This window comes from Neltuma alba, unplaced genomic scaffold (genome assembly GCF_004799145.2).
Source record: "Neltuma alba isolate B1F8T4 unplaced genomic scaffold, ASM479914v2 tig00000444_pilon, whole genome shotgun sequence".
In the NCBI taxonomy this organism is placed as follows: domain Eukaryota; kingdom Viridiplantae; phylum Streptophyta; class Magnoliopsida; order Fabales; family Fabaceae; genus Neltuma; species Neltuma alba.
In genome coordinates this window covers 1-21,535 of record NW_021632053.1, presented here as the reverse complement: position 1 = coordinate 21,535, position 21,535 = coordinate 1, and the positions used below count along the sequence as shown (strand labels likewise).

The window sequence follows — 21,535 nt, the reverse complement described above, 5'->3', positions numbered from 1 at the left end:
AACAGATTGGTAACTTCTCAACACTTTTGGGGAAGACTTGGAAGACTTTGAGATTATGGCCACCATTTCACCAATCCTTTTAATTTATCAGCAATTCTGCAGTTCTGTGAGATTTTAGTGGCCATGGCTACCATTGCATCAAGCATCCACCTTCTCTTTTTGGTATATTTTCTGTGTGAAACTGTATTTACACAACACATATAGCCTGGCTCTTCACTTTCCCCCTCTGTTCCTCCCACTGCATTGCCTTCACCTTCAGGTCGATTTGCATTTGGGTTTTACAAGCAAGGCAATGGCTTCAAAGTTGGAATCTGGTTATCTGGGAATAATAAGACAATCGTCTGGACTGCAAATCATGATGACCCTCCCGTCTTCTTAAATGCAAGTCTTGTTCTAACCAAAAATGGTGAGCTTCTTCTGCAAACAGGTCCAGGGGAAAAGAAGGTTATTGCTCATAGTAACAATGGAACTATTTTCTATGCTTCAATGCTTGATTCTGGAAACTTTGTTCTACGAAATAAAAGTTTACACATCCTTTGGCAGAGTTTTGATTACCCAACCGATACTATGTTAGGGGGTCAAACTCTACCTTCTAGGCATCAATTAGTGTCTAGTTCATCAGACACCAACCATTCTTCTGGAAGATTTGAACTCTCAATGCAGGCTGATGGAAACCTTGTTTTGTACCCACGATATTCTGGTGACACAAGTTGGGATCCTTACTGGGCCTCGAATACTGGTTATGACACTATTTCCAAATATTATCTTTTCGTCAACAACACAGATTCTCAGCCTCTATGTATTGTAAATGCCAGTAGTACTTCAGGCCAAAACATACTCAGGAAGATGGGCGATAGCAGCTTCAAAGGAAACAAAACTACTGCTTACCGTGCAACTATTGATTTTGATGGAGTTTTACGACTCTATGCTCATTTCGAAGACGCAAATCGAAAACATCAAGTTAGAAAGTTGTGGTCACCATCAGAGTTGGACAATCAGTGCAACGTGAAGACATTTTTCGGGTTCAATAGCTATTGTACCACCAATGAAATGGAGCCAGGTTGCAATTGTCTTCCCGGAACTGATTTTATAGATCCAAGTCATAAGAATCTTGGATGCAAAAGGAACTTCTTAGAAGCAGAATGTAAAGGAGGGAAAGATAATATGACTTTACATTCCATGTACCCCATGACCAATATGGCTTGGGTTGATCCCCCTTACATTGAGGACGAAATTCAGGAGGAGCAATGCCCATCATCTCCAATAACAGTGAAAGCAGATGTTTATAGCTATGGAGTAATGCTTTTGGAGATTGTATTTTGCAGAAAAAGCCTAGTGGTGAACATGTCAAATCCAGAGCAAATTGTTCTGTCCAATTGGGTGTACAAGTGCTTTGCTCGGCGAGAGCTAAACAAGCTGGTTGTTGGGGAAGAAGTGGATATTAGTTTACTGGAGAATATGGTGAAAGTGGGGTTATGGTGTATTCAAGATGAACCTTTTCTTCGGCCATCGATGAAAAGCGTGGTGTTGATGCTTGAGGGAGTTACGGAAGTGGCTATTCCTCCTTGTCCATCTCCTGATTCTATTTGACATCATCACTTTGCTAGGAAACAAAAGCGAACAAGATGTCGCAATTTAATTTCATATGGCTTTCATTTGATTTGTTTTGATTTTTGTGTTTCTGTGTAATTTTATCTTTAAGCTTGCTTCTACCTTTTCGCCAGGAATAAAAAAGAATTATAAAATTAATTTTGATATTTTCCCCTTTCAATATCAGTAAGTTATATAGACTAAATAAGTTTATATACAGTTCACGCACTAAGATCTAGATGTTCATGTATTTATGTAGAAATTAAAAAAAAAAGATTTTCCAAATTACAGTGGAAACTCAGATTTTTAGTATTGATTAAAATATACTCTCTATCCTCTATGTACATGCTTCAGAATAATAATACTACTTTTAATTCTTAATATAAAGTTCAGTTAGTTTGGTGACTAATTTGAGAATATTAAGAAAATTAAATATAAATTACTTTAAAGTATTATATTTATCGTTATTTTTTAAACTAATTTACCCTACTTATAAATTGGTATACAGTCTAATGATAGACATAAATATTTTAAAGTGATTATATAATATATGCTATAATTAAATAATTTTTTAATTTTTTTAATTTTTTCAAATTAGTCTATTGGATCTTATATTAGGGACTAGAGAAAATAGTCTACTATAAGCAACATTGTCTATAATTCAATACATTACATTCACAATTGATAAAATTTGTCAATCTTGTTGTATCTCAGTGACATAAAAGGTCCTTGGTAAATGAAACGTTGAGAGTTGTAACTTTTTCCGGTTAATGCTTATCCCTTCAAATTTTTTTTTTTAAAAATGGACTTAATTTTACTAGTAGTTAGTAATATAATGTTTTGAGTAATTTGTGAAGTGAGAAGTGATAAAAGAACTATTGAACCAAGTACGTTTATTCCAACAAGCAGCTTCATGCGTTCTTCACCTTCTGTCATTCAAATGCGATGGCTCATTACGGCTCCGCATTTCCCATGTTATTATTTCCGTGGACCCATATTGACCCGTTGACTTGACTAATGACGCAAAGTTTATGGGTATTATTTTCTTGATATTCAAAAAGATGCGAGAACTGAAAAAACGGGTCGAATCTAAAAAAGCTGGGCTTGTGATTTGCCTCTTAAATTATAAGCAAGCCTAAAAAGGTTAGTCCTAATGAGTCGATGGCCTGTACGGGCCTATCAACCCAGTGGCCAACCCATTTAGACTATTTTATTTTTTTTATTTTTTTTAAAATTATTTATATGATGTTAATATGGTTTTTTTATATCGTTACTGATATTTTAAATGTTTAGTTGAATGTTGTAAAATAATTTGATTTATTTGGGTTTAGATAATGATTTGTTTTATTGAACTTCAAAAAAATGAGTTAACTTAGACATTAAATAATGATTTGATTTATATTATATATTTTAATATTCTAAACTATACATATTTGGCAAGAAAATATTTTTATACTTATATAACTTGTGATTCTATAACTCGAATTGAAAATTTGAATTTCAACTTTAATGTATTTCAAATAAAAATAAAATAATAACTAGATTACAAAGCTGGAAAGTAAATTTTATTTCAAGTAGAAAACCTTGATATTTTTGTCGCTAAAGAACAACTTATTCTTAGTAAAGTGAAATCAAATATTGCTGATATTAAAGATAGTGATAAAATTCATACTGATGATATTGCTATCATTTAGTATTTAACTTGTATGATTTTTTTTAGTTTTGAAAATCTGAATAACAATTTAACATTTTGTTTTAGTAATATTAATGATTGGAAGTTTCAGCTTTATGATGTTTATTGTTTTTCTTTTAAGAAAATCAAAATATACAAAAAAAAAATTAAACAATCTGAAAGCCTGTAGGCCAGCCTGAGCCGACATATATAAGGGCTGGGTTTCATAGATACATTTTCAAATGCTGGACTAAATGAGATTATCCTATTTAACCTGGCAACCCATGAATAGTGGGCCCATTTTCTCAGAACTAGATATGAAACTCTTATTTTAGGAAAAATTTTAATTATTTTTTCAAATAAATTTTGTATTTTAAAATAATATTTGGTAATTAATTTTTCAAATTTTGTCAAATGAACAATCCTCTATAGACATGCTGTCGAATAATCTCCTGGAAGGAGCATTGTAACATCCTAAGTCTTATCGGGTTTTAGGGTGTGTTTGGATGACTTCAAACCGTGGTTTGGAAAAGTGATTCTGGAGAATAGATTCTGTGGAGAATAGATTCTGTGGAGAATAGATTCTGAGAAAAAGTGATTCTGAGAAGTGAGAGTGTTTGGATAGTTATTACCAGAAGTGCTTTTGACATGTGGAAATGACCAAAAAGGGTATAAGTTAATATGATAATTATATAAGGGATAGATTTTATGATTTATTTTGATTTGAAGAAATAAAATTGTTAATGAAATAATTTTTACTAACATAATTAATAATATATAAGATAATATAATTAATACATAATTAATATGTGTACATATATTTATAAAACATAATATTAAATGTTTATAGAAAAATGCTTTTTTTTAGAACAGAAAAATATTAATTTTGTTTAAAGATTGTAAACGTGAAATCCCATAACATTTTTTCATAACTACATGTATAATAACCTCTGATGTTTAATACAATTAATTAATTAATTGTCACCACACACATATATTCATAAAATATAAGAGTGAAAAATATTTTTAGAGAAGATGAATTATTTTGTTGCAAAATAGAATAAACACGTCTTAAAATAATTTATTAATTATTCAAGTAAGTAATAATTAGCTTGAGAATATAAGGCATAATATTAATAAGAGAAATATAAATAAAGAAGTGTCATAATCATTAAGATGATGCATCGATACAAAGCATTTGTAATAGATTTTGTTTTTAACTACATATTACAATCTATGATAAAAGGAAATAAATAAGACATGACAACTATCCTCGTATTGAATTAACAAGTTCGTCTCTTATGCTGTCACGAACCTGAGCCATGTAAGATGAAGATTGAATTGATGAATGTATACGTGAAAATCTAACCCCATCATCATCATCTTCTGCATAAGTACCTTCTTCTTCCAACTGAACGAATCCAGGATCAGTAATAGATGTCATTCTAATAAAATTATGTATAGCCATCGTTGCACAAACGATTTTAACTTGTGTTTCAAAATCATAAGATGGCATGTTTTGTAAGATTGCGAACTTTTTTTTCCAAACTCCGAAAGTTCTTTCAATTGTACTCCTTAAACTTGAATGGAAATAATTAAAGATTTCATTGTCATTTTCAAACCCAGATGTCCTTCGAAAATCAGGCAAATGGTAACGCTCCCGTCTGTATGGGCCGAGATATCCATTCGGTGTTGGGTATCCAGCATCCACCAAATAATATTTTCCTATATAAAAAATGAAATTATTGTAAATTATGTTTCTATTGTTAAGCTAAATATAAAAAAAAATATAGAAAATAAAAAAATACCTTCAGGTGGATGGGGAAAGTTCATTGAAGGAGTTGTGAGGGCATGATCAAATATCCGAGCATCATGTGCGCTACCTTCCCATCCGGCCAAGACAAAAGTAAAACACATGTCCCAATCACAAACCGCCATGACATTTTGTGACACTGTTCCTTTCCTAGAGATAAATTTAGTTTGATCTGTTGCACTGACAACGCAAGAAACATGTGTGCCATCAATTGCTCCAATAGCATGTTTAAAAAAAGGCCAGTATTTACCAAACCGAATTTTTGTATGAACATGCCGGAATGTTGGATCTTTTGGTTTGATATTAGACATGGCAAGTCTACAGCATGCCATTAGGACATTATGAAAATGTCTGCTAATTGTCTCCCCTGAATGTTGAAATCTTTCTTGCTGCATTCTGCTACTAAGTGCATGCCCAACGGTATGTAAAAACATTGCAACTGATTCATGTATCCCTATATTTTTAGTTTCTTTTAGACCATGTTGTTGCAATTGTTCCACCAGACTTAAGAACACATCCCGTTCCATCCTAAACATGTTATAACAACGACTGGAGTTGCCATCTAAAACATCCCTTACCCATATGCAGCCTGTATAAGCACTTGTATGCCGAGGCTCCTTACACAAGTTCAAAGTAGCGTATGCACCAACCAATGCTGCAACTTTGTTAACTCTTTTTTTCCGTCCCTTAGCATGCTCTTCCACATGTTTAATTTCATCATCCATATTCGTTTTATCCTGTGCACATACACATAAAGTTTAGAATTCCTACGTAGAAATTACGAAACATTTATAAAAGTTACAGAGTTGTCTGATTCATATAACAATCCACTGGTCACATAAAACATACACATATGGAACTGTCTAATATAATAAACAAGTCATAAATCCCTAGTAAAATGCTCTAAAATGAGTAGAAGCTGTTCCTTCTGATCCTTCAGAGCTGCATACATTTCTCGTGCATCCTGCCGTTCCATAAGGAGTTGTGTGCACCGTCTAAAGAAATCAGGATCACTGACAACTTCAGGAACTGTTTTCAGGTGAGACAGGACTCCCCTAATTGAAACCTCATAAGCACGCGCTTCTTCTTCCAACCTTCTAGCTTCTGCTCGTGAAATGACCTCATTTCCACGCTCGGCCTCAGAAGTATTTGTTTCAGCAATCTTGCTAATTGCATCCGCTATTTTCATAGAGGGAGATGTGCGTTTCTTCTTGACTTCACTCTTCCTTCTGACCCCCAGTGAGCTACTAGGTCGACTCCTACCTCTGCTTGTACCCCCACCACTGGTATCCTGCCTCAATTCAGTGTTGCCTCCACTACCTCCACTATTATCATTGAAGTTCACTGTGTTAAATTCCCCACTTATACCAGTTGGTGCACCTAAAATTTCATCACTATCTCCGGACCCTTCTTCCAAATCTTCATTCGGTGTTCCTTCACTTGGAAGTGTCATGGAAGAAGGTGCCCATGCTTGTGGTCCAGTTGCAGCCACACTTCCAAATAGTTGAGTCAATTCATCCCTAAATTGAAGTCCTCTTTCTCTGAATTTTTCGTAGTTTGGAACTTCCTGCACATTAGACACCAATAATATCATAAAATATTCCAAAAACAGTAAATATACACAAAACATTAACAAGTAGAGAAAATGTAAAATCAAAAGGTTCAATAATTACCCTTATTTTTCTCTCCCACCAATCATCAGTTGCACTGACAGTATTCCTTTCAGTATCCCATCCCAATCCTGTCTCACGAAGCAGCCTATCCCATGTCTGCCACTCCTTTCGTAGGGAATCATATTTATTCTTAAATTGAGATTTTTCATACACTCTTCCAGTTTTGGCAGTAAAGTTATCACTAAGAATATCCCAAGCTTTCTTTGTTAAGCTAGTACCTTTTCTTTCCCCTTGTTGCACAAGTTCAATGCAGAGGTCAATAAACACTTTTGTGGTTCGTAGGTCCCAGGAAGCTTTCACCGTATTCTTACGCATTATGCTATAGCACAATTATAGCTCTTCAGTCATCACAGGTTGATCAACTCAAAATCAATTGAAATAACACAAGAAAATTGTAATTTTAAATGGCCAGAAAAAATACACCCTTCCTATTCGGAACTTCATTATCTATTTTTGTTTAAAAATACTAACTTTTAAAACGTCAAAACTAACTAAATAATTATATATATTTTTTCCTTTTCTTAACTATTGTACAAAGATGATTGAAAGACAAAATAATAAGATAAATCATATTTGAACCATCATGCACCATAAATCATATTGTACTCAACTTTTACAACAACTGTGTATTACAAATAATTTTCGAAAAAATTCATTCATGTGTGTAATTAATACAAATATTCATGATGAATGTAATTATTGATTTGTCAACTGAAAATATAAAACACCAGCAATATAAACCTCTAACCAAAATACAAATCACTTCTTTCAATATATACACGGATTTGAGTTGTGATTCTATTTGTCCTGGCTCTCAAAAATTAGCCATAAATTTATCAAAGTCATTAATACAATAATTCACGACAACACATTCCTGCCTCACATTCCAAAAATAAAAGCAATGTCCCAATATATTGTTCCACTTCACAGGCTTCTTCTGGGCGAATTTGGACAGGAAAAAGGGATCCCATGCCAAGCAACCAGAGCAAAACGAATTTGCATTTTATATACCCAGTGGAATTCAATTCGCAGGCTTTCTCGTCTCCAAAACAATATCACCAAATATATTCCCTGCCTCCAGAACCACATTTCGTTTCATACAAAAATCAAGCAATAAACCAGCAATCAAATTTTCGGTTTACCACAGGGAAAATACTGAAGCCAGCAATCAAATTTTTCGGTTTACCACAGGCAAAATACTGAAGCAAGCAATAATATCTCATTCCTTCGATCAACATGCCAGTCATCAACAATTTCAAAAGCAAAAGTGGGAGGAAAATACTGAAGCCAATCGTTCGGTTTAACAGGGAAAATACTGAAGCCAGCGATAAATTTTTTTTTTTCACCGGAGATAGCTTACCTGACCAACGGCGACCTCACCAACCCGAGGACGAGTTGCCACGATCGGGCCTTCCACTGAGCTTTGCCCCTATCGACTTCGATGCGGAGGTGCAACACTCAGAACATGAGTGAAGATCGAAGGCCTGACTGGGCGAACTACCGAGGTAAGAGATCGGAGCAGGGCCGGCGAAAGAAGGGGGAAGAGCTCAGCTGATGAAGCTCAGAGACGAGCTGAGTGAAGATCGACGGCGAGCAGCGACGGCGAAGTGAAGATCGACGGTGGAATTCGGAGCAGCTCCACGAGAAGAGCGAACCGGCGAGTAGAGAAAGAGGCGAGCTTCCTCTGATGAAGGTGCGAGCAGAGCGAGCTTCCTCTGAGGATGAAGGCGCGAGCAGAGCGAGCTTCCTCTGAGGATGAAGGCGCGAGCGAAGCGGATGGCGCGACGAAGCGAGAAGAGCCTGAGGATGATGGCGCGAGCGAAGCGGATGGCACGACGAGAAAGCGAGAAGAGCCTGAGGATGAAGGAGCGGGCGAAGCGGATGAAGGAGAGTCTGAAGTGTCGGTCAGGGTATTTTGGGATCAGACGTTGCCTTCAATTATTAGAGCCAGGAAGCGAAAAATTTTGGCTTATGCTGAAACCATGGTTTCACCGGTGGAAACCATGGTTTCAGCCAGGACCACGGTTTGCAGCTGGAGCAGGCCTGTTTGGATGACTTCAGGAGCAAACCATGGTTTCAGCTTCCAAACCATGGTTTGCTTGGTCATCCAAACGCAGCCTTAATAGCCTCTTTTGGGTTGATTTTGAGAATAGATTAGCAATTTAATCTTGATCTGGGTGTTTGGGTTGAATTTGAGGTTTGTTGGAGGAATAGGTGAACGTACCCCTCTCAGGGTATGTTCGCCGCGGCGAAGTAAACCGGGAGTTTCAGAGGGGAGTGTCTTTTCGGGAAGGTTTGGCCGCGGAGAAGTCTTGGGGACGCCGCGGCGAAGTTGTTCAGGTGAGTGAGGCTTCCCTTTCGGGAAGGTTTCACCGCGGCGAAGTTTTTCTGGACGAGCGAGAGTTTCCTCTCGGGAAGCTTTCACCGCGGCGAAGTCAGGTTTTCAGGCGAGTAATCCCTCTCGGGATTAGTTCGCCGCGACGAAGATTGGGGTTCGCCGCGGCGAAAGGTCCCGATTCTATATAGTCGCGGGAGGGTTCAGTGTGCGAAAATAAGAAAAATCTGAAGGAGGAGAGAGGAGCTCTGCTAGGGTTTCGAACTTTTGGCTTGGAGGGGGCATTTCTAAGGATCCATTACCTCAAGTAAGTGATTTTAACCTCTAATCTTCTTTCTTTCTTGGAATTTCTGAGGATTTTTGGTGGAACCCTAGGATTTTCTAAGTTGTGATGAAATTGAGGTTTTTGACCGATTGTTTTGAGTTTAATTGATTGCTTTGGGTTAGTTTAAGTATTTAATCGGTGTAGTTTCCTTGGATTTAAAGAATCTTGAATTTTTGGAGTTAGGGTTTATGGAGATAGATGATTTGGGATTGAGGATGATAATGTAGAGGTTGATTTTGAGTTTTGTGAATTAGGTTATGTTAAGGAGGGTTAAATTGGATGTTTAATCGGTTTAGATTTGTTGTTGGAACCTTAATTGCTCAAATGGGATGTTTGGGTGTTGAATTCTTATAGTGGGTCCTTAAGGTTTGAATTTTTAATTGATGTTGGGAAAGGAATTAAGGTTTTAATGGATTGGTATGACCTTGGAGTGTTGTTTTGATAGTTATACCCTTTGAGTAGGGTAGAGTTTTGATGGGAGGTAGGAATTTTGTGTCCCCAAGTGTTGTTTTGGCCACATTATTAGTTTGAAAGCTAATATATGATGGTTGTGTGTTTGTGTGCTTGTGTAGACCGGTTGTGAGTCTTGGTGGTGCACGGGGCCATATCGTTGGTTTGTTGTTCCTTGCTCAGGCGAGAGGTAACCACTTTCCAATCCTTAGTTTGCTTCTGTGGTTTTGTGAGTAGATTTATGTTTTGTGCTCTAAGTAGTAATTATGTTCAAACTGTATGTTGTGTATAAAAAGGAAAACCGTCTTGTGGGGTTTCGACTAATGATGAATGAATTTTGGTATTGTGAAAGATATGCACTGAATGAGGTTAATTGTGAAATGATTATTACTCTTTGATTATGATTTGAGCATGATGCATTAATTGGGAATTGGTGAGAGTTTTGTCTGTTACTACCACGTGGTAAGGCCTCCATTAATGCATGATGGCTGGCTTAGTACGTCCCCCATAGTGAGGGATAGTTCTTTTGGCTCCCTACGTCCCCCAAAGTGAGGGATAGGCCTTTTATGGCTCCTTACGTCCCCCATAGTGAGGGATAGGCCGGCTTCGGCTCCTGAACATCCCCCAAAGTGAGGGATTCGGTTGATGGGATTGCATCATTGCACTTGCATGAATTGTTGTGGCTATCATTATATATTATTTGTGAACTGCCCCACTTGACACCTCACGAGCACCTATTTAGTAGTACCTAGTATTGGAAAGGTTAGTTACTGGGACTTTGTCTCACCCTGTGGTTTACAATGTTTTTAGGTGAAGGTTCCAGGCGTGGGCCATCGGGAAGAGACGCAGAGGCTTGAGCTTGGTTAGCTTTAGGCCTCTAGCATTTGTATATGTATGACTAGTATATATTGCCACGTTTAGGACTGCTTTTTGAAATATTTGATTACCCGGCCTTGTCGTAAACTGGAGAGAATGTATCTCCTTATTTTGGTTGGCCGGAGGCCATTGCTAGTGTTTTATGAACTCTGGATCATTTTGTTGGGAATCACTTAGATGGGCTAATGTGATGTCTGTTGTTACCCGGGCCGGAGGCTCGGAGGCCCAATAGATGTATATGAATGGATTATTTTAGTTGCATGCAACGGTTTAAATGTGAAATTCAAAATTATGCAAATTTCTTCCTACTATGGTAGTTCATTTAACAGATTTTCTTTTCTACCATAGTAGTAATTTTATGATAAGTTATAATGTTTTGAGGTTAAGGGTTTTACAAGCATTGTCTTTATTCAATTCAATCAACGAAATGAGTCACCATTATGTGATTCGTGCATATTTGGATTCCCGTTTCCAACAGCAAAAGTGTCTTGGAAATGATGAAATTGAGGTTATAAATTGAGTTGGACAAAAAATGTTATTTGACTGGGCTAATTTTTGCAACTAACTTCTAACCTTTAGCTTCAGTTGGACTCAACAGAGGAAAATTTGACTTTTCAAACTGTAGTTTCAAATAGTAACCATTAAAAATAAGTATCCAAAATTTACCCTCATATTTTCCCCTCTACCTCATCTCCTTTGTTAGCATAATGAGATTTTATTTAGACCAAATGAATTTTAATTTATATTCATATTTATCCATTATATATATTTAATTAATTATCTATAATGTGTTCTCAAATTTTTTCTGCGTATCAAATATTTTTATTTTATAATTTCACAAATAAACTATTCATATTTTATCATAATAGTTTTATGTATTTTTTTAAACTATTATCACATTAAAAATATAAAATTTTAAATACTAGTATTTAATAAAATTCATATCCTTTTCAGTTATTTTACAACTAAACCAATTTTTTATTAATCATCCAAACAACTTTTAATTTTGTTTAACTGATTTTTTAAAAAACACCTTTCTAAACATATCCTAACTGACTTTTATTCTAACTTCATTACAAAAGCAATGTCAATCCAAACATACCGTAGAATGGTCTTCAACTAGCGTCCAATTGGGCCCCCATTATTATACCTAATTATCATTGACCATAGGCTTCAAAGGACTTGCGTCCCAAAGTTTGGGTCCCAACTTCAATTCTTTAGAATATTAAAATTTTGCATTTTCTTGGGCAAATGTAATTTACTATTTTCATGTACCAAGTCTGACGGGGAAGGAACAGTTCAAACAGGGTAGAATACAGTTAACATGACCGATAACATAAAATAATAAAAACAATAAAAATTTTAATAAAAATTCTCAAAAATAATTAGCTGAAAATAATACGTAAAACAATATATAAAGCTTAAAAAAAAATCGACTAACTAACATGTAATAATTCTACAAATAAAATTATGAATCAAGGGACTAAATAATTGAATGTTTTTTTTTGGTTACATAAATAATTGAATGTTAGATAATCTGTAAGGTCACCAAATCTATTCAAACGTTTTTAAGCATCTTGCATGAATTCCAGGCGAGGAAAAAAAAGGGACAATTATACATAGTCACACATTTTATTAATATAAAGTCCTTTCAAATATTGAAATTAATGTAAAATCCTTAAAAACCTATGAGTAAAATATTAGAATTGTAAAAATATTTTTGTCCTTAATGAAAGAAATGGAGGAATGAATATATATGAGATTCATATCAGAATTTTGCAAAATGACGTTGACAAATGTAAGAGCATAGATTGACAAGTCCATGTCAAGTCATAATGTCAAGTCATAAGGTTAAGTTTATAATTCAATTTTTGGGATAATATCAGGTTCAAATCATATCAAATTATAAAAAAATATTATATAACCTAATTTAAGATGAAAACATGAGTGTGTGATCAGAATAATTATAGTGATTAGAGTAAATTATAAGTTTATATTAAAAGTTTTTGTACAGAATACCATTAACAAATGTAAAGGCATGGATTGAAAGCTAATACAACAGCTTTAGAGTGAGGAGAACAATTTCGAGGGAAAAACGGAAGCTTCTATCAGCTTTTCTTTGCACACTTGCACGGTAAATTTCCACCAGTAATTTTTAATGGATGAAAAAAGAACCATATTTCCACAAAGCCAAGGACACACACAAGACCACTTTGGTTCGACTCTCTTGGATGCATTTCCTACGTATATTTGATTTCCCACCACCAACATATTTAATCAATAAGGATAAGTTATTAATTGCCCAATAACAATCTCTTACTATTAATTTTACTGGGACTTCATATTTATTTAATTATTTTATCGGTTTGTAATAATAATATCTCTCGTTTGGGATTCTGCAATAATTTTTCTCTGTTTATTTTACATCTTCGTTTCTAAAGTTTTAAGATTAATGCATTTCTTGTTGGCAAAATAGAATCCCTCTCATCCTCTCCCATTAGGAACCAAATAATGTAATATTAAAATCCCTTCCTTTTTTTCTTTTCTATTAAAACGCTCCCCTACCCTCAGTTGCACAAACATAGTTTTAATGAGATTATATGTTCACATGTTTTAGCCATAAAAAAGTTATTAGTGAAACCAACAAAATAACTAGACAGGACTAACATAATTTGGGATAGAACTCATAATTAATCAATAGTTAATCTTAGTTTTTAAAAACAAATATGATTTATTTGATATCTAAAAAATAATTTTATAAAATATTAAATCCTAATCTTTTAAATTTGTTTTCTCAAGAGGAGTAATTAAATATGAAGTAGACGACAAAAAACGGTAATTAAGATCCCCCCCCCCCATAAGTCCCCGCGTCCATGTCAAATAGGGTCCACAATACAATATTACAAAGAAAGTTGTCATTTTCAGTTTTTCACAACTTGGACGAGTAAGGGTAACCCAATTTTAAACATTCCATTGTCCTGGCGGAAAGAAAATTCCATTGTGGGCCATGATTGGTCACTTAAAGGTCTGTTTGGCTCAATAAAAAGAAGAGGATGTGAGAGATTTTAATAGAGAAAAGAGGTGGAAAGGAGAGTAGAAGAATTTTAATATTATCTTATTTGGATTTATAAAAAGAGAAGAGAGAGGAGGAGTTTTAATATTACTTTGTTTGATTCATGAGGAAAGAGGAGGAAAAAATATTTTAACATGGACAATTTTACCTTTATTTATTTAAGATTATTTTTTTAAATTTTATAGAATGTTTAATAAAATAGAATTGTAAATAACATTTAATATATTGAGCAATACTTATACTAAAATTTTAATATACTTTAGAGCGTGAAGTATTATTGAAAAGAAGGTTGGAGTATATTTAGCTACAACTTATATTATTTCTCATCTGTGAATGAAATATTTGGTCAAACAAATAGGCTCATTAGACGTGGGACCTCGTTTTTATCTATTTTTATCTTTATGGTTATAAAGCTCCAATGATTTAAATTTTGACACACATATATATATATGTCAAAATTTAAATCCTCAAAACTTTGTTCATTGAATTGTCCATTTTATCTTTTTAAACTTCACATTTATATGCAAAGGAGAGAGCAACGTCTGGAGGCAAGAAAAAAGGATTTAGGATAGTATAGGGATATTAAAAGTAAATAGGGACATAATGATCACAACATGACAAAATATTGTACTTTCCCTCCAAATACTCCTAATTTTGGAGAGGAGCTTGAGGAGGGGAGGGGAAGAAAAATTTTTCCTCCCCTTCTAAAATTTGTGTGTTGCCAAACAAGAGGAAATGATTAAAGTCTTTCCCCTTCCCTCCCCTCCCCTCCAAATCCCTTATACCAAACGCATCCTAAATAATTGTAGTGCTATATATGAACTCTCCTAGCCTAAAATGTAGTTCAATAACTAATGACACTAGGACTAATAAAAGAACTTAGTCTCTCATCACGTGATGAATCATATTTATCACTCATTAGTTCTTCAAATAGAATTATCTCCAATAATTAAAACCATAAGAGAAGTTAGTCAAAACTGTCTTATATATTAGATCCATCAGAGGGAGTGTATATGTTAAAACAGAAGTAATAAGGACTAAAAAGCTTGTCTAGATCACAGTGCTTAAAGCGTTATATTTTCTTTGGGCCAAAATAAGTTCCATTTATTAATAACCAAACAAACAAAGTACAAATACCAATAATCGAAGAAAAAAGAAAGCACTCAAAGAAACTTATCTGATATAAACTAACAAACAAAAACCTTAATGCAAACAAAATAGTACTACCTAATCATAATAAAAATTTTGCACCACAAATTGAGAGGTATAAAGTGTGTTTGATTTGTGGGGGTTGTTTATGAGGAGACCCATGCTAAAGAAAAACACAAAATTCACAACCTCGTTTTATTTTCCATCAGAGAAATGTCACATAGAATCGTGAGATGGACAAGGAGGAATAGCGACATTAGTAACTCCTTCAAGCATCAACACCAAACTCTTCATTGATGGCCGAAGAAAAGGTTCGTCTTGAATACACCCACTACAACAAAATGTGTTATTTACCTTCCTCATTTATGTCTGTTTTAAAAAACAGAAGAGAAATATTAGTGTTCCTATTTGTTTAGGAACAACAGACGTTACAACAACAGACGTTACTTCATGTCTGTTTTAAACAAAACAGACGTTAATTCACGTCTATTTACATAAACCAGACGTGAAGTAACATTTGTTATGAAACAACAGATGTTAATTCATGTCTGTTTACACAAAACAGACGTGAAGTAATGTCTGTTGATCCTAAACAGACGTGAACTAACGTCTGTTGTTTCATAACAGACGTTACTTCACGTCTGTTTAGCAGCAACAGACGTGACTTCACATCTGTTTTCAAATAAACAGATGTGAAGTGGCTTGATTTTTTAAAAAAATTTGCCCGCAGCTATAGCGCATCAGCTTCATATCATCAGTACCGCGAACCTCCAACCCGTAGCTATCTTGCGCGGCAACTCTGATTTTTTGCTCTCTCCCTCTCATTTTCGTCTTCTACCTGTAGCAGCCGTGAGCTACTCGAAGACTCTCCCTCTGATTTCAGCTATCTCAAGGTCGTAGCCCTCCCTCCATTGCCGTCGCGCATTCTGCATCAGCTTGATTTTTTCGTGTTGCAGCAGCTCGCCGTCGATTACCAAGGCTGAAGTAGTGAAGTTCACAAGCACAGCAGCTCACTGTCCTCATCCTCTCTCCAGGCCGTGATATTCTTTGATTCGAAAGCACGCCAGAACAGTGAAGGTAAGTTCATTCAATCGTTGCATTGTGGGTTTAGTATGTTGTACATGGTTTGAGTAGCTTAAGGAATTTTGAATTGGTTTCTGAGGTTGTTGTTTAAATTTTTATTGAAGAATTGTGTTTAGATAGTTTTAAATTTGTATATATTGATTGGGTAGAAAATTTAAAGATCTCAAGCCTTGTTAATACTTGTTAGAAAAATAATGCATACAAAGTGTTTGTCAAAATGCCTAAGAGGGATTACATTTAGATAGTTTCCTATATGTATTGAATTTAGATTAAGGATTGGGTATACATTAAATTATTAATGAAAAAATTGTATTTAGATAGGTTAAAATTTGTTTACATTTATTGGGTAATAGATTTGAAGTTTGAAATCCTTATTAACTAACTTGTTTGAAAATTAATACATAAAAAGTGTTTGTCAAATGTCTAAAAGAAAATTTTCCTATGTGTATTGAATTAGATGTTGATTACATTCAAGAGGAAGCTTTAAAAATTGGATGTTTATTAATTGGATAATGGATTTGAAGATTAAAAAGATTGTTATGCATTAATTAGTTGTCAATGGAAAGCTTTGTTCTCATAATCTTTGGATTTTTGTTATGTTATATGTAAAATCTCCACTACTTGTAAAAGTAATTTTTATGTCTTTTTAAATTTTAGGAATTGGCATGATGATATAGTTATTATGAGATGTTTTATGTTGTAATTGGAATGAATTGGATTCAATTAATATCATTAGTTTTGAATTTGGTTAATGTTTATTGGGACTGTGCTGAATGGAATTAAATTGTTTAAAATTCCTTAGGTAGTAACGGAATGGATCATAGTTGGATGAATGCTTTGAAAACAAGTAATGAATATGAGAACGGAGTAGAACAATTTATTGAATTTGCTAAAAAGAATGCTCCTAGCAATAACGGAATGTATTTTTGCCCCTGTGTCAAGTGTTTAAATGAGAGGCGACTAAGTGTTGATGATATTAGGGATCACCTACTTTGTGATGGTATAAATCTTCAATATACAAGATGGACATGGCATGGTGAAGTAGGAACAAGTTCAATACTCGAAGAAGAGGAAGTTATGGATGATGTAAATGATAGAATGAGCGTTATGATTCGTGATGTAGGGGTAGAGTTCTTTGTGCGATCACATGCAAATGATAACTTGAAGAGTGATACAGAGATGCCTTTGTACCCTGGGTGTTCTAAGTATACATGATTGACAGCTGTATTGAAATTGTTCAGTTTAAAAACAAATAATGGGTGGACTGACAAAAGTTTCACAGAATTGCTTCAATTGATTAGTGATATGCTTCCAATTGATAAGTTCTTCCAAATCGTGTGTATGAGGCAAAGAAAATCTTGTCTCGGATGGGTATGGGCTATGAAAAGATACACACTTGTCCTAATGACTGTGTATTATATAGAAAAGAGTATGCTGGTCTATGTGAGTGCCCAAAATGTAAAACTTCACGATATAAAGTGAAAAAGAACATGGATTGTACTGGTAACTATGATGGTGATGAGACAAGTAAAGGGCAACCTTTGAAGGTGTTATGGTATCTTCCGATAATACCATTATTTAAGCGCTTATTTGCTAATGCAACAGAAGTGAAGAAGTTAAGATGGCATTTTGATGAGAGAATATCAGATGGAAGATATCTTCGGCACCCTGCTGATTCTTCTTAATGGCAGAAAATAGATGAAATGTTTCCGGAATTTGCTCTTGAACCAAGAAGTCTTCACCTTGGGCTTTGTATAGATGGAATAAACCCTTACGGTACTCTTAATAGCACACATAGTGCATGGCCAGTACTATTGGTGATTTACAACCTACCTCCCTAGTTATGTATGAAGCGCAAGTACATGATGCTTTCTATGATGATTTCAGGACCGAAACAACCAGGAAACAATATCGATATCTATTTGGCACCTTTAATTGAAGATTTGAAGATGTTGTGGGAACAAAGCGTGGATGTGTTTGATGCATACAAGCAGGAGTCCTTTAAGTTGCGTGCCATGATCTTTACAACGATAAATGACTTTCCTGCATATGGAAATTTATTAGGATACAATGTGAAAGGGCATAAAGCATGTCCTATATGTGAAGCAGACACATACTTCCACCAACTTAAGCACAGAAGAAAGACAGTTTACCTCGGTCACAAGAGGTTTCTTGATCGGTTCCACCCATATCGAAGATTGAAAAAGGTTTTTTAATGGCTCACCAGAGCATAACATGGCTCCGAAGGCATTAATTGGAGAGGAAGTTTACTAGCAAGTAGAAAGAATCAATGTCATTTTCGGTAAGACTCAAAAGCTGCAAGTGAGAAAAACATGTGGAAGAAGAGGTCTATTTTCTTTGATCTTCCATATTGGCGCAGTCTTGATGTAAGACACAATATTGATGTGATGTATGTGGAAAAAAATGTGTGTAATAGCCTTATCGGTACTCTTTTGCACATACTTGGAAAAACTAAAGACGGAATTAACGCAAGACTTGATCTGGCTGAAATGGGAATATGAAAGCGCTTACATCCACAATTGAAAGAGGGTGGTAAGCGGGCTTATATGGAACCTGCGGCCCACACATTGTCTAAAGTCGAAAAGACAAGCTTGTGTCGGTGTTTGCATGACATCAAGGTGCCCCAGGGGTATTCTTCTAATGTGAAAAGGCTTGTCTCAATGCATGATTTGAAGTTAGTGGGAATGAAGTCTCATGATTATCATGTACTAATGCAACAATTATTACCAGTGGCTATTCGAGGCACAATGAGAGATGATGTGAGGAGCACTATAACTAGATTATGTATCTTCTTCAATGCTATTTGTAGCAAAGTCATTGACATAGAGAAATTGGATGAATTGAAAAATGAGGGTTCTGTTATTTTATCTCAATTAGAAATGCACTTTCCTCCAGCATTTTTTGATATCATGGTGCATTTGATCATTCATTTAGTGAGGGAGATAAAGCTTTGCGGCCCTGTTTTTCTAAGAGGATGTATCCATTTGAGAGATACATGAAAGTCTTAAAAAATTATTCCAAGAATCCTTATTAACCTGAAGCATCAATTGTTGAAAGGTATGTAGCAGAAGAAGCTATGGAATTTGTAAAACATAATAGCTAAGACACCATCTCGGCATGAAAAGGGTACAAGTAAAGGAATAAGGGGGCTGAAGGTAAAGAGTATGGGTCGCGAAGAAGTGTTACAAGCGCACTTATACATATTGAATAATATGGAAGAAGTGCAATCGTATTTAGATGATCACAAAAAAAGTTTAAAAGAAAAATATCCAAAGAAAAGTTTAAAAATAGTTGTTGAATTTTTAAATTGAATTGTTATTTATTTTATTTTCTTCATATGTTTAAATTTGTTCATTTGTCAATTTATAGATCTTTGATAATGACTACTCATATACTGTTAATGATATTGACTTCATCCGAGACCTTTTGGCACAGCAACTGCTTCAAGAATGGTGGTCTAGGGATTGATCAAGTTTATGTTTATAGAGATAATAGGTTATCAATTTTGACTTTTGCAATTTGTTCTTCTTTTTTGACTAGTTAGTTAATGTGTCAATATATTGATGAAGTTGTGATGTTGATATGTCTTGGCTGAAAATATTGACTGGTTCATTCTATTTGAACTTGCTGGAAAGTGGCTATTATGGCTATTGTGGCTGTAGGGGAAGTGGTACATACAAAGTGATTTTTTTTAAAAAAAAAAAAAGCACATTCACGTCTGTTTTAAGAAACAGAAGTAAAAAATCATACTTTTAATCTCTGTTTTACACCAAAACAGACGTCAATTTACCTCTGTTTTAACGAAATAGACATAAATTCACGTCTATTTCTTCAAAACCAAACTTGAATTTACGTCTGTTTTTGGAGAAACAGAAGTAAAAAATCACTTTTTTACTTCTGTTTAAAACAGACGTAAATAATACCATTATTCGCTTCTGTTCAAAATAGAAGTAAAAAAGGGGTACTTTTTATGTCCCTTCTTTTCATGTCCTCCGCAAAACAGAAGTAAAAAGTCATGCAAAACAGAAATAAAAAGTCTTCATTTTAGTAGTGACCATAACCCCACTTTTACCATATTCTCAAGCAATGACAGGTCCCTTATTCCCCAACAACCAGCTTGTTCAACTCTCTCCCGACGAAGCACTTGTACACCCAATTGGATAGAACAATTTGCTTTGGATGCACCACGTTGACCACCATGTTTCTTTTGCAAAATACAATCTCCAATAACATAATGCCATAGCTATAAACATCTGCTTTCACTGTTATTGGAGTATTCTTATTCCATTCTGGAGCTAAATAACCTCTTGTCCCTCTAATTGAGTGAAAGTTCTTGTTTGATCTGGCATTAGAAGTTTTGCTAACCCAAAGTCTGATATTTTAGCTGTGAAAAACTCATCCATCAATATGTTTGAGGCTTTATGTCGCAGTGAATGATAGGAGCCTGGCATTGTTCATGCAGATATAGTAAGCCTCTTGCAATGTCCAGTGCTATTCTTCTCTCTGCTCCCAATCTGGGCGTGCAGTATTGTCACCAAAGATGAGCTTCTCAAGGGAACCATTGCTCATATACTCATAAACTAGAAGCCTTTTAGATCCCTCAGCACAATATCCCAGCAAGCGAACCAAGTTTTTGTGGTGTGTTTTCCCATGGCTTGCATTTCAGCTCGAAATTCTCTCTCTCCTTCTTCAATAAACTTGTGTAGCCTTTTCACAGCAATCAATTTCTTCCTCTGTGTAAAGTTCCTTTGTAAACTGATCCGAAGGACCCTTCCCCACCTCTTGTTTGAATCCATTTGTTGCTTTTCTTCAACTCATTGTATTAAATACCCTCAGGGTAATCCCTTGGCTCAAGCCTAAATCTCCAATTTCCAACACCTCCTGTAATTTAAAACTCCAATCTTGGAAATTAAGTGGCCAGAGATTGCAACAGATGAACACAAAAGAATAGCAAAACCAAAGATGACAACAATGATCAGCACAACTGCTTTCTTACTGGTTCTGTTGATGGGTTTAGGCATGGAATAAGGTGTATTATTGTTGCTTTTGATGAGGCTTTGATTTCCCACCTTGAAGTATATCGTGTGTAGTTAGTGATGGCAGTGTCAGCGTCGATTATGGGAGTTGGGGAAGGATCTTGTGTTTCTTTTGACATATCTCAGTGGAAGCTTTTGTTTCTTGCATCGCCCATATTCATATAGTGCAGCCGCACAATAACAATCCTTTAAACAAGAAGATTGGCATTGATCCTCTTCAATTTCCTCCTCAATGTAAGGAGAATCACCCAAGCCATTCTACTCATGGTAGACATGGAATATAAAGCTTCATTATTATCTTCTTCCCCACCTCCTCTACATTCAGCTTCTGAGAAGTTCCTTTTGCATCCAAGATTTCTCTGACTCGGATCTATGAAGTCAGTTCCAGGTATACAAGTGCAGTAAGGTTGTTCGTCATTGATGGTACAATAACTGTTGA

General features: G+C 35.0%; 1 protein-coding gene and 1 pseudogene across 1 annotated transcript; one reads left to right on the top strand and one right to left on the bottom strand.

The window, feature by feature from the left end:
* Positions 1–55: 55 nt before the first annotated feature.
* On the top strand, positions 56–1,590 carry LOC114735447 (G-type lectin S-receptor-like serine/threonine-protein kinase LECRK3). The gene is made up of 2 exons (XM_028923175.1): positions 56–106; positions 205–1,590. Exons 1-2 carry the CDS (start codon positions 56–58, stop codon positions 1,588–1,590), a joined length of 1,437 nt encoding a protein of 478 aa, XP_028779008.1.
* A 13,582-nt stretch (positions 1,591–15,172) lies between these two features.
* LOC114735356 (G-type lectin S-receptor-like serine/threonine-protein kinase LECRK3) lies at positions 15,173–21,527 on the bottom strand (annotated as a pseudogene).
* Positions 21,528–21,535: the final 8 nt, after the last annotated feature.